Source organism: Perna viridis, chromosome 5 (assembly GCF_037379345.1).
Source record: "Perna viridis isolate PV_CMFRI_1.1 ecotype Kerala chromosome 5, ASM3737934v1, whole genome shotgun sequence".
In the NCBI taxonomy this organism is placed as follows: Eukaryota; Metazoa; Mollusca; class Bivalvia; order Mytilida; family Mytilidae; genus Perna; species Perna viridis.
In genome coordinates this window covers 23,316,553-23,331,100 of record NC_142449.1, presented here as the reverse complement: position 1 = coordinate 23,331,100, position 14,548 = coordinate 23,316,553, and the positions used below count along the sequence as shown (strand labels likewise).

General features: G+C 33.0%; 1 protein-coding gene across 2 annotated transcripts; it reads left to right on the top strand.

Annotated features, from left to right (window-relative positions):
• The first annotated feature begins 519 nt into the window (after nt 1-519).
• On the top strand, nt 520-14,548 carry LOC148616571 (uncharacterized). Of its 2 annotated transcripts, XM_088583773.1 has the most exons (6): nt 520-945; nt 4,641-4,775; nt 5,665-5,800; nt 7,351-7,578; nt 9,409-9,622; nt 12,167-14,548. In XM_088583773.1, the coding sequence occupies exons 1-5, from the start codon at nt 554-556 to the stop codon at nt 9,586-9,588; spliced, it is 1,071 nt and encodes a 356-aa protein (XP_088439899.1). In that variant the 5' UTR covers nt 520-553; the 3' UTR covers nt 9,589-9,622; nt 12,167-14,548. The 2 variants fall into 2 exon arrangements, with proteins under 2 accessions (XP_088439899.1, XP_088439897.1); XM_088583771.1 differs by lacking the exon at nt 12,167-14,548 and having other exon boundaries at nt 9,409-12,157.

Below are 14,548 nucleotides of genomic sequence, written 5' to 3'. Positions count from 1 at the left end.
TAAAAGGGGGTATGGGTAGGGTCGGGCAATTTAGCCTCCTGTGGCGGAGCGCAAAGGTTCCTACTCCTATCGAATACCACAGCAGGGTTCTTTAACGTGCGAGGAACGTGGCATCTTTCCCAACACGGTGCACCACTATGGTTTGCGGTCAGGTTTTCCGTATTAAAACCTGACAACCCCAGCATGTAACACGCCAGGGGTACCCTATTACACTACCTGGGGCACACATCCCAGTTGCTCTGTGGGCAGAGCGCCTAGCCCCCGGCTAGATTAGGAATGTTTCCGAGTTTAATCTTTAATCATAAATGTGCTGTTTTCTATCAGTCAGATAATTAGAATTTAGTAAAGAGACAGTATGTGGTGTAATACCATATGAAAGCAATTTATTTTTTTGTAGGGTTTGTGTTGCTCGTCGTCTGTGTGTAATAATATATTTATTTTTTTTTACTATAGACTATAGTTATTTTGTATTCACCTTTTCAGATCTATTATGTGGCGTTCCTATCCCCTGTACCAATGACCCCCATGTTGGATCATACATTTGTAACTCAACATGGACAGGATTGAGTCGTCTGATTTAGAATCAGTTGGAAGTTCTTCAGATTCATTTTCTTCAAAAAAATCTCAAGCTGAAGGTCCAAGAAAACGAAAAAATAAACCGGATTGCATTAAACAATATGTTTCAAACTGGCACATGTCAATGGTTGAAAAACTCTTTCGAGTTAAATGGATAAATATTGTTAAAGGCAGTGATGTAATGAGGAAAGCTGGAGTACCGCTAGATCTAACAGAGAGGCATCGCCGATACATTGAACACTTGGAAAATATCCTAGATTTTTCTGAAAATATTGATGGTTTTAGGCTTTACTCAGAAAGACTAAAAAGACAATTCAAAAATATGAAAAAACAAGTGAACAGAAGTGACGATTTTAAAACTTACCAACGGTAAAAAATAATAAGTGAATGTAGGAGCTTTTGGTTGATCATAATTTACATAGATGCTTCATCTGTGCGTGCTACTTTCTAGAGCAGACTACATACATGTATTTCAGTGTAGAAAAAAAATCCATAGTGCTTAAGTCTCCCACTGTTGGCAGGATCCTCCTGATATTTTATGAAAAATTCAACAATTGGCTACTGACACAGGCACGTGAGCGGGTGTTTTAGCCATATTGAGGAAAATTTCTCCTGTCTCTTTTGAATTTTTAGCTTAAAATAATAAAGAATTACTTAAATTCTTGTCAATACATGTACTTATTGCAAAAACAAAAACTCTTCTAGTTTCCTGCTACTCCTACAGCGTAAGAGGTTGGAATTCGTTCCTCCATACCCCAACCTCTTACTTCCAAGCACCAAATTGCATACCGCTCATTCCAATGTTCTTTGAAATTGGCAAATTATAGTGAATATTTACATGTACCATTTAAAACATTTTATACAGTATCTTTACAATAACACAGGAGGAGGTGACTAAACTAAAGAAAAACAAATGTCCTACATGTATATGTACCTGATTAGAAAATCCAGCCACCCTGGAAATTCTTTGTAAAAGCAGTTTAAATGAACTTTACATTTGATTTTCAGCCTTTTAAATGTGCACAACCATAGATAAAATGACAGATTTAAAAATTTGCCAAATGAAAGTATTAAATTGACTAAGGAATTGCCTTTACCAACTTAAAGTTTGTTTTGTCACCTAATTAGTGACCTAATTCAAACTGGCTGGTCACTTCGATAACTGTCCTTATTACAAATGTTTTTTACATGTAGGTATTTAACAAAAATTTTGGATTTTTATTGCCTGATTTCTAGTGGGTCAAACTTTTATGTAAATAAAAGACTTAAAATAGTTTAAAACACATGTTTAACTTATTCACATTTGCAGTGGCTTTCAACATGTCAGATGCTAGACGTTAGGATGGCACCTAGTCAGAAAATAGCTTGCCAGACAACCTCTAGCACTGTTGGAGTAGTTTCCCACATTGAGAAAATTTTTAGAGTGAGATTTCCAGCCTTAGAATTTTCTAAGGTTAACACCTATGAAAATCATTTCTTTGTACTGTACTTACATTGTACATGTTTCTTATTTTTCAACAGATTATACACTCTGACTCACTCCTTGAGACATTAAGGTTTTCCACTCCCACAATACCTAAAATGTACATTTACATTTTTAATGTAGGTTTATATACATTTGTTCTCCCCTTCCTGGTTTCCAAAACTTCACAGTTATATTTAGATAGACATGCACAAGTCACATGACCTATGCATGATGTCATGGAATTTTTTAGGCTGAGGCAGTTGGACCCCAAACAAATTTCAGTGAATTTCACTTGATGGAATGTAGCTTTATAAACTTCATATTTATTTGACTTCTATAGCCAGTTTACTATTATTTTGTGCATCTATTCATAGCATGTTTTACGTAAATCACGCAGTATTTTTATTATAACACAAGAACGATGCCTCCAAAGACAAGCAACAGGGGTTGCAACGTGCATCGTATATCAGAAAATTAATCATCTTAAAACCGAACTTTCAAACTTGGAATAAGTTTTCCTGGGAACGCGTGCCGATCCCACTTGGTTTCATTGTATAAATCATATGGTCATACACGGGAGGTAACCATAAAAGCTGAAGGGCCAGATATTGGATACATATTGATATTCCATAAGCTTTTTAGTGCTAGGATGTATTTGACCAAGATGTAACAATTTACATGTACGTGCTATATGAAAGAAAGCAGAACAAGGGAAATCACATGTCTTCATTCGAAAAACTGTATAGCCCTTGTATTCAGTGGAAAGATTTGATGATGTGAAGGAACGTTTATGGAACACTTCTGTTAGTGCAAATACAGCAGCAGGTTATAAGACTGGTTTTGAACTTTTCTACATACTGTTATCAAGCCTTAGATCTCAAGCTAGCCACTATTAAGATTTATCTATCTGGAGTTAGGCTTTTTTACTTAACAAAAGGTAGAAAAGATCCATCCACAGTATAATTATAGGTTAGAATGTATATTGAGAGGTATCAAAAGAATTCAAGGTTCTGATTTAGCTTTAAAGAAAAGACTTCCCCAGATACAATGTACTTTTGTTTTCTTTCATTTTTGAGTTCACTTGTTTTTTCATTTTTTTACATCTTTCATGTATCTGCTGGGCTCCCCCCCAGATACTAATTTATAAAAAGAAGTTTGTTTTCTACGAGTAGTCCCAGATTGTCAAATTATGTTTTATGTTTTTTATTATTGAATATTGTGTTTATGTAAATATTGTTTACTGATGTTTTACTTAGTGTAAATGTAGTTACATGTATTTTAATAGATTTATTAATGTCATGTGTTTGCGTTTACAAAGATGTTATAGGTTTTGACTATATACACTCACCAACTTGTTAACTTGTAAGATACAAATGTACATTAAGACAAGATGTACATATACATGTATTTACTACATGTAGTTTTTTTTAAATTCCATGAAACTTACACAGAGGTGTTGTCAGCTAAAATGATGGAAAAGATGTGACAGAAGTTTGATATGTGTTGAACTTACATAAATGGGCACCTTAGGAAGTGTTCCTCTGCTAAGTATGAATTTGTTTTTTTAGTGTGATAAATGCATACAGATGTACAAAATAACTGAATGCATTTTCATGGTTAAGAGTGCATTTGGGAAGGTGTGTATCATGTTCTTGAGAGTATATGAAATGTACAATGTAGATGATGCTTTACACTGTCCCAACACATGATGAATTAATGCTCCCAGTGTGCATTTAAACACACGATTATCAAATGGTGAAAAATGATAATTTCATAGAAATATTACAACAGAAATAATAGGAAAAATATAAAAATAAATTCTGAAAAAGTTAAAAAAATGAGTTTGCAAAAATTGACGAATGCTTGTATTGATCGTTTAAAAGAATGCTTGTATCATGCATTTAAATGAAGTTCTTATAATACTCTTTAACAATCGCTTCTATCTTGAAATAGTCATGTGTTTAAATGCATACAAAATACTTAGCAAATGCACTATAAATGATGCCTTGATGGTAAAATAGGAGACATAAATGTTTCAAGGAGTATGCAATAAAACTGGTATGTTGTACAAGTAGTTTACGCAAAGTAGTTGATAAAATGCACCGTAAACTTGTCCCAACCAGGTTATTTCATATAACCTGTTCAAAACAACTCCAGCAGATTATGTTTTTAGGAATGCTGCATTTGACAGACATGCCTGTGCTGGGGTTCTAAGTGATTTCAAGTTAGATACCTTTTTGTTCGTTGATATTAATGAAGTGTCAGTATAGGAGATTGAAGGTTTCAGACTTAGGTTAAAATAATTCAAAAATTCACAAAAAAATTTTTAGGAGTAAAATTAGTCATAACTTACATGTGAATGAAGTGAAAATAGATCAAAGTATTGTGGGATCATAACTTACAACTTATTTTACAAAACTTTTTGATTCTTAGTGAAATTGACCACTGGTTCAGAAATTGGGATGGGATCATTAAGTTATTTTAGATTGTTTTTTTTTTTACTTCAGAAATTTGCTGGAATTGTTACATGTATATGTTTGTTCCTCCAATTAAATAGGACTCAAGGTTTTGGATGACAATGTTGATGACTTTTTTTCAGATCTTTGCTATTCTTGATTGAACTGTTGGATGATCTTCGAGAAGGAGTATCTAGAGAAGATCCTGTTTATGAATGTACTTGTAGACCAACTGAACTAGTATCACGGTTTGCTGAAGTTTGTCTACTCCTTCCATAGTAAGTTATTTTAATGTTGTATTCAGAGCCATATTATGTTTGTAATATTTATTTGGTTGCTTAGCTAAAAGCAAGATGTAGTCACCAATAAAATATCAATTTTATTAACTTTGGCCAATACACATCCATTTGACAAGGAAACCAAGTGAGTTAGAAATGTGGCTAAAGTTGTATTTTACCCTTTTATCATTTTATAAAGTGTACCCTTTAGAGTTTTTACCAAAAGTTGCACATTTGAAAGTAAAAGAATGTGTTGTAAATTCAGGGTGAGCTGTAATTTAAGTAATATTTTACAATCTGGGATGATTTACAAATACACGTAGATATAATGTACAGGTTGTTGTAAGCACATGTACATTTACACCAGGTCATGACATAATTTGACCCCTTCTTTTTTCTTATTTTTTTTTACTCAGAAGCATAATATTTTCTGCATAATAATCATTAGCCTTCCATTTCATCACTCTGTTACAATTCCAAAGAAGGTGCCAAAGTAACTCACTTCAACTTGACCTACATTCATGTACATGTATATCTAGGGTATTGGTATGGGAATCTTGTTAATATTATCTTATCGAAAAAACAGCATGATAGTAAAACTGCAAATATCAATGAGAACTCCTAACAGAGGGTTAAAAGTGGAAGGCTAATGATTATTAAGCAGAAAGTAAAGTTAAAAAAATTGGAAAAGGAAGGGAGAGTATGTCATGACCCAGTGTACCTGTATGTGGTAAAAAAAAAAAAGAAGTGGAAAATAATTTCTTGTTGGCATTCAGATCAATATTTGTTAGTTCTTAACATCAGCACAGAAAATACCAAGGAAACAAAAATGTTCACCTAAAAATTAACTACATGTACCTGAATTTTTTTTTATTTACATGTTTTTTAGCAATCATCCATCTAAATCAAATTGGCAAAATTTTTTCGGCAAAAGTGGTTTTCGTGTATCAGCAACACCAGACCTCCGCTTCTACAAGTATGGATTTGATCAGAAAAAGTCAAAGATTTCCCTTTGTGTAAAAGAGGTACATTGTACATATATTTGATAATAGCATTTTCTTACACCCTTACTGAACATGTCATTGATGCTTTGTGCTCATGTCAATCTCATTGTTTGGCTCCCATTTTTTTATTTCCTTGATAAAGAACTGCTAATCCAAATCATTTCAAACTTCAATAAAACATAACATGCAGGTCAAGATGGCCACATACATGTATACCATTTTTAAGGTCCTTTTTCCATTTACCGGTAAACTTATAAAGGGTAGAATACCTGGGATCAAATAAACTTTCTGTATTTTTAAGCTAAAGGACTATAATGGTATGTTTTTAGAGATTCTATATATATAGAAGTAAATATGCTAGAAGAAATCGTCTGTACATGTGCATGTATTTGAAGATGAATTCTTCATAGCAAAAAAAGCTGTAACAGCTTCTTAAGCATTTCTTATTTGATTCTGCAAAAACTAAACACAAATGCAGTATATTCCCTTCATTAATCTGTAGATTTTGGACAGACACTATGAAAAAGAGGGGTACCAGCTGGGGTTCCACTGAAAAAGGAGTGGTGCTAGAACATTATTTACCATTTTTAGTCAACTTTACACAGAAAAATGACAAATTTTCCAATAAAAGGAGGGTGCCAACCCCTTGCACCTTCCCCTGGATCTGCCACTGGATTTTATTTATTGCTTCCCAATTTCTTGTTGACATGCTCCTGAAATGTAAATATATGCCAGGCATATTCGTTTATGTTTTAACATGATGTTTTAGGATATATAAAGAGTTATTAATAAATGAAATATATGTAAAATTGCAAAAGAAGGCATGGAAACCACACTTGTCTTAAACAAGAGCATCTGTGGATCCAAAGAAAGGCATGCTGGGTAATTACACCCTTTAAAATTGGAAAAAGTAAATTTTGTTTGCATGAAACCTTGATTTTTCACAAATGCTACCCTCAAAGTTTTCTTGATTTTTATTCTATTTGCACCACCCCAAAACTGAAAATCTGGATCCTTCCCTAAAGAGGGAATAACTACTTTTCAGCTGGCATTACTTAGCTGATAAAATTTTTGGATACATATGTGCTATGTAACACCATAAAACAGACTGAGACAAAGTCATTTACATTGTACACCCAACCCTGTCTTGTCCAATCTGCACAACAAAGTAGAAATCATACATGTAAAGGGTTTCTTCTTTTTTTAATGGAATTTCATGAGACAAATGACATAGTGGGAGGTGGTTGTCCCTTCCGGAAATTTGGTTGATGATATTGAAAATAACTGGTGTGGGCCTCTAGCTTTTTGGAATTTCTGATCCCTCATTGAATGATCATACAAAAAACAACTTTACTTGCATTAGCTTTCAAGTAAGGGGGGCATAAAAATCTTCTTTCTTGTACATGTATTATTATCAGATATTATTTTCTTCAAAATATTTTTATTCCATATTTTATCCAATGTTTCATTTATATTTTCTTTCTTTAGGTAAATTTTCATACAATTTTTCCAAATAGCACATTTTGTTGGCCTCATAAAAATACCTTTTAAAGTTTGAATGTCTTTTCTAGGTAAAAAGAGAGTCTCATGATATTCAAATTGACAGAAAACAGCCAAAATTAGATTATCAGTATAGTTCATCAGAAGGACATTGTGATATTGGAGTATCTCGAGAGGACAGATTAAAAGGACAGCATGTTGGTGAATTGCTGTTAGATCTCCATCATATTATTGAAGACAGATGTAATGATTCTTTCTCAGAATATTCAATGCCAGGGTTAATTATTGATGGAACAAAGGTATGTGTTATTATGGTGCAAAGTCAGAAATGTTCAAATCAGAGGTTCCATGTTGAAGTAACTTCCTAGGAAAGTCATGAGAGATTGCTTAAGACCTGATCAATAGAGTTGTGAAATGGGAGACACACTATTGGCAACACAGTCTTAAATCTGTCTTTATACCCCCATAAAGTTTGTGTATATAGAAATCACCTTGCCTGTTTGTCTATCCACATTCCTTACATATGCAACGTATCCTTATATATGCCAGTGATAGAATTTTGATGAAACTTTATTGGAAGGGTGGACATAGTACATGTATGTAGATGTACATGTATGATTATATATTTATAATTATTGTCTTAGGACTGCAAGGGGATACAATCTAAATTAAGGGTTATATATTAAAAGGGGATATATAATCTTAATGAGATTGGTCTAATTCTATAAAAAAAAATTAATTAACTTCTTGTCAAAGAAATTAAATAAATATACATGTATAAATGTGTATTGCTACTATTATTTTATATTTTTATCCCTCATTCAGCAATATTTTAATGAACTCTCTAGAAGTAACATGCTTTTTAGAAATAGATTGAGGGATGTATGAAGCTGGTTTCCAATGGTGTCTTCTGTGACATTACTTCAAGATTCTTCTGATCATGGTGCATCTTTATACATGGATGTAGAATAAAGAAGTCATTCTTGACATGGGCACAAAGTCAAAAACAATTATTTGAAAAGTAAAAAAAAATGGGTTGAATGATTTTTTTAGGGAGCTATTCCTGGGGATGAAATTCTAGTCAATGTATACTCTTTACCAAATGTATCAGTATCAAGTATCAATATCAGGTACTCACAACCTTTAACCTTTTCACATTGATTATTGGTGGTGTATAGTTCTGCATTAATTGCCTTATTCACTGTGACAACAGATTGCAGAATTTTACTTATGTTACTGAAGTTCACTCACAAAAATGTCTACTGTACATGTACAATGTGTGTATGTAGTACAGTCATTAAATATCTCATTCAATTTTTTTTATGTCTCGTCAAAGTCTTGGGTTAAATCATCTTATGATCTACTGCTTAGCAAAAAAAATGTATGTTCAACCCCACAATTAATATTGTAAAGTATTTAGGACCATCTCCTCTGTCCATTCATCTGTTCACATACAAATATACAAATGTATATTTTGAAAAAAAAACTTCTCCTTAAACTCTGAATGGTTTTTGAAAAAAAAATTGGGAAGGAAGTCATCATATATACACTGTATTAGACAATGATCACTGTCTGATGCTTACAAGTGCAATAATCCGACTTCAGGATTTTTCATCTTGAAACATCATTTAAGCAAAACTCCTCTAAACTTCTCAATGAATTTTGATGATTTAGGAAGATTATGCATCATATATTGATTTGCATGATTGAAAAATGAATATTGTTAGATGCGTGATGCGTACAAAGTGTGATAATTCAACTTCAGGATTTAACATAATAAGCTCAACTCCGTTCTAACTTCTTATTTGGTTTTGATGAAAGGATCTGAGGCTTTTTCCCCAGGATTCTGACAACTTTAAAAAAAAAATAGTTCAAATTTCCATAATTTACTCTATGTTCCTAAAAGTGCCAATTAGTGAAATATCAGAATGAGGAAAAGTACAAACATTAGCAACAACAAGTTAGGAAAGTGCATTTTTGACACTTTTACTCAAAATTGAATTTTGAATCAGGAATTTCCAAAGAAGGGAAGTTAAACTTGGCATTACAAAATAATGTTCTGTACTGGTAATTGCAACAAAATAAACTTGTTTTTTAATTCTTACTGTTTCGAACTTGATTTTTTGTAGGTGAGCTTAACTATGCTTGTTATATCAAAGGAACATTATGATAAGTTGAAAGATGGAAGGCCATTAGGGGAAAAAGATGGAGCTTTTGTTTACTGCAGCACGTTTTATGACATTCTTCTTAAATCTCAGCGGAATGACTTGATAGAGCTGTTTTTGTGTTTTGATAACTTACAAGTATAAGAGTCACGTGAACTTCAGAAGTCTGAAATACCTGGTAATTGTTAAGGAGGCAACCATTTGATTCTGAGGAGGGCTGGCAGTTTTGGTTTATATTTATTTATTTTAACAAAAATTATGAATCAAAACATTATTTTCAAATGCTGTGTGCCTAGATTATTTATTTTAATTACATTATATTGTAGAATGTGGAGACCAGAGTATTTATTTATTTATTTTCTATGTAGTGGAGGCCAGAATATCTATTTCAAAATTTTCCCAGGCCAAGATATATATTTACAAAAAACTGCCATCCCTCCACACCTCTCAGAATAAAATGGCTGTCCCCTAAGTATTGTTAAAACATGGAATTTTGGTGATAGACTAAAAACTTGTTAGCTCAGAGTTAGAATAATGAGTCCAAGTGGGGTGATGTGCCTACATGTAGTTGTTTCCTACTCATGAGATAGCATGGTAAAGATCCAGCTCAGTAAGTCACTTGTATAAAAGGAAGGTTAGTCAGGTTAAGGTTAGTCAGATTGGCTCATTGTTCTGGTCCAGGAATGCACAAAATATTTGTCACAGAATTCTACTATCAGTCAATCAATGTAATTGTTTTGCCAGTCTTAAAATTACATGTAGATGCATAAGTTTATCCATATTGTTATAAATGCTCATTCTTTCCTCTTTCATTTTTTTTTTACAATTACATTGTATTCATGAATTTGACGAATTGCTCACTTATTGTAATTGTATATGTCTTGTGGTAAATGTCTTTCTGTCCGTCCACTCATGCATCATACAATAAATCAAAATACTTATTTTATCATATTCATGTAGGAATTGAATGACATAAAGTAGATGTTACACATTTTTGTTGCAGGAAAGATTTAAATTTCTTTTTTTTTATATAACTACTAAAAATAAAATAAAAGATCCTTGTATATCATATTTTTAGAGATTTTCATGGTGCTTAGAAGAACTGTACTTAACATATTTTAATTATTTTATATGACTACATAAGAAATTTATATCATTGTCCATAGATGCTTGTTTTTTTATGCAATAAATTGAAAATTAGCTAGCTGATCTTTATGAAATTTTATTACAAGGTTCCAAACCACAACAAAAGGGTTTGTATTGATTTTACCATTTTAGAATTAAGGGTCTTAAAGAAGAAGCATTTCATACAAGTTAAATTTTACTCTAGTAAAAGCATATGAAGATCAATGATATTGTTCCACAGTATTCTGTACCACAATGGTCAGACTGGGATTTATTTTGGATGTCAGTGATATTGTTCCACAGTATTCTGTACCACAATGGTCAGACTGGGATTTATTTTGGATGTCAGTGATATTGTTCCACAGTATTCTGTATCACAATGATCAGACTGGGATTTATTTTGGATCACAATTGTCAGACTGGGATTTATTTATGGATGTCAATGATATTGTTCCACAGTATTCTGTACCACAATGGTCAGACTGGGATTTATTTTGATGGTTGTCAATGATATTGTTCCACAGTATTCTGTACCAAAATGGTCAGACTGGGATTTATTTTGCTGGATGTCAATGATATTGTTCCACAGTATTCTGTACCTCAATGGTCAGAGTGGGATTTATTTTGATGGATGTCAATGATATTGTTCCACAGTATTCTGTACCTCAATGGTCAGACTGGGATTTATTTTGGATCACAATTGTCAGACTGGGATTTATTTATGGATGTCAATGATATTGTTCCACAGTATTCTGTATCACAATGGTCAGACTGGGATTTATTTTTGATGTCAGTGATATTGTTCCACAGTATTCTGTATCACAATGGTCAGACTGGGATTTATTTTGGATCACAATTGTCAGACTGGGATTTATTTATGGATGTCAATGACATTGTTCCACAGTATTCTCTATCACAATGGTCAGACTGGGATTTATTTTGGATGTCGGTGATATTGTTCCACAGTATTCTGTACCACAATGGTCAGACTGGGATTTATTTATGGATGTCAATGATATTGTTTCACAGTATTCTGTATCACATTGGTCAGACTGGGATTCATTTTGGATGTCAATGATATTGTTCCACAGTATTCTGTACCACAATGGTCAGACTGGGATTTATTTTGGATCACAATTGTCAGAATGGGATTTATTTATGGATGTCAATGATATTGTTCCACAGTATTCTGTACCACAATGGTCAGACTGGGATTTATTATGGGAGTCAAAGCATTTTAGGAAGAAGGGCAAGAAACAAGCATTTTCCTTATGTCCAGATAAAACTTGAGTAAAAGTGAATTGATCTCATCTAAATTAAACTACATGGTGCCATACCACAAAAAGAAGGCTGGGATTGATTTTGGGGGTTGTTATTTGGGCCAAATAAGAATAAGGGACCACAATGGGGCTAAATGAACAAGTATTTTTCCTGATTTTTGGATGATAACTTGAGTAAAAGGGTATAGACTGCTTCGGAATCGTACCACAAGTTGCCATAGCACAAAAGGAAGTCTGGGATTGATTTTTGGGTCGTGACTTGAGCCAAGAAAATAGGGGCCATACAGGACCAAACAAGTATTTTTTTCTGATTTCAGAATGAGAAGGAGTAAAAGGAAGATTCCCTTGGATGATCGATTTGTGAGGTTTTGACTGGAACCATTTAGGAATAAGGAACCAAGAAGTGGCCAAATTGTAGTCAAATTTTTGTTCTGTGTCAAAGGTCTAACTGCAATTAAAACTCAAAGCTGTATCACATTTGAAGGTGTGTCCATACTTGTCCCAACTGTCTGGGGTCACTTCAAACTGCACTCTGTGAAGCATTGAATGACATGATGCTTCTCTTCGTGAAAATTTTCCTAGATAATTTGTTTCTTTGTTTTTTAACTTTTGATTGTTGTGTATTTAGAAATAGAGGGGAGTGCTGTTTTGACCCCACTTGGTTTGAAAATTTTGTAAATTTCATGAATGTTTGGAGCAGATTTAAGGCCAATAATAGCCTGAACCCCCATTGCAAAATATCTTGATCTGTGCCTGTTTTTATCCCTGTTGGATGATAAGTAGATTTTACTTTGCCCTATTAATCCTTGAGTTCACTTTGAAAGACAAGAAGCTATATATTAGTAAACTAGACCTCTAGTATCTTGTAACATAACATGATTAAGGCAAGTTATTCCTGATAATGAAGGACATTGGAGGAAATTTTGAAGGCAATTATCTATTTAGAGAATATTAACTGTAAAGGGCAGATGAAACCAGTCAAAAAGTATAGGATGTCCACACCCCCCCCCCAAAAAAAAAAACAAAACAAAAAAACAAAAAAAAGTAGGGACCATTGATGATATACACAAATCTATTAACTATAATTATTTGATTATTGTAGTAGAAAACATGAAATATGTTTAGAATACACATCTGTGTAGGGGCCAGGCAGTTGCTATATAGTAACAGTGAACTTAAAAATAATGTGGAACTGTTTATTGCTGATTTCATAATGCATTCTGTAGAATCAAACAATATCCACTATGAAATGCAGATCTGGGACAGTGACATATCTAGGGAAATCAATATCCACTATGAAATGCAGATCTGGGACAGTGACATATCTAGGGAAAACAATATCCACTATGAAATGCAGATCTGGGACAGTGACATATCTAGGGAAAGGTTTTCAGGGGTTTGAGAAGTTTGTTACTTTTATGCAAAATGTTGGCAATAATGAGCAAATGATTATCTTGATACCCCTTTTCATAAATCTCTGGATACTCCCCTGCAGGAAGGTTTGATCCTTTTAATGTAGTTGCAATACAGGTAGACTTTGGAATTGTCCTGCTATTCTCGTTTCCTCTTACCATGCAGAGAATTTTTTTTTATTTGTTTTACAAGTGTTTTCATGGTTTGACCGTATTTCACCAATAGTACAATAAATTGTAAAATATTTCAGTTATATTATCACTTACCTGGTTTTTTACATGTGTATCAACTGGATTAACACTATAGTGTAAATTGTGGAATTATGGTGTAAATAATATTCTTAGAATTAAGTAATAACATATGTTGTTGTAGTTCATAGTTTATAATTACAATTATTGTTAAAAATCCATAATTGATGGGCCATTTACAGTATTATATTGTAAGTTTGTGATTCAATTAACCTGCATTTGTACCTTTTTGTTTAGATTGGTTTCAGTACTAGTGCATTGGCTAGAAATGGAGTTGGGTACATGTAGATTTGTAGTGCATATCAACCAGTTTCTTATGATAATAAACCATTTTTACTACATTTGTATTAAAAAAACTTGTCATATCAAGTGAAAAGAGCATCTTTTAGATAATTGATCAATATTTAGACTGGCAGAAGTCAATTAAATCATGCTGATGCCTTTCACACACTAGAGCAGCCTGAATGTTACTACATAGAAATTAAAAGTGACAGTGGGAAAATATTTCGTTATAAAGTTTTGCCTAAAGCTTAACTCTTTTGTAAGTTTCTAGACGAGGTTCTAAATAAGAGGCACACGTTAAAATTATTTGTGCTTTTGAAAAAAAGAAGAAAAAAAAACCACATAAACGAACAATTATGATGAGTTCAGTACTAAATCCGACTTCTCATACGTCAGCAAAAAATAGCTGTCGTATAAGAGTATGGCGCTGTTGTCGTCGTCCAATGCATCCGTAGTCAATCTTTTTTTTTTTACAATAACTTTAGTACCATTGTGCCATCCTCAAAAAAGCGACTTTAATTGTTTATTAATTAGGGACCAAAAGGGGCTACTTTTATTCTGATCAAATTCTTTCCCTGTGGCAAACGTTTAATCACAATCTATATTCAGAACTGCGATAAGCAAGAATGGTATGTGTAAATATGTCCCAACTGTTACGAATTTATCCTCTGATCGAATGAAACTCCGCCTTGCGAAGCCGTTCTGAAGTAAAGGATAAATAAGTTTAAACATATTTTATTTGTAATAAACAAATGG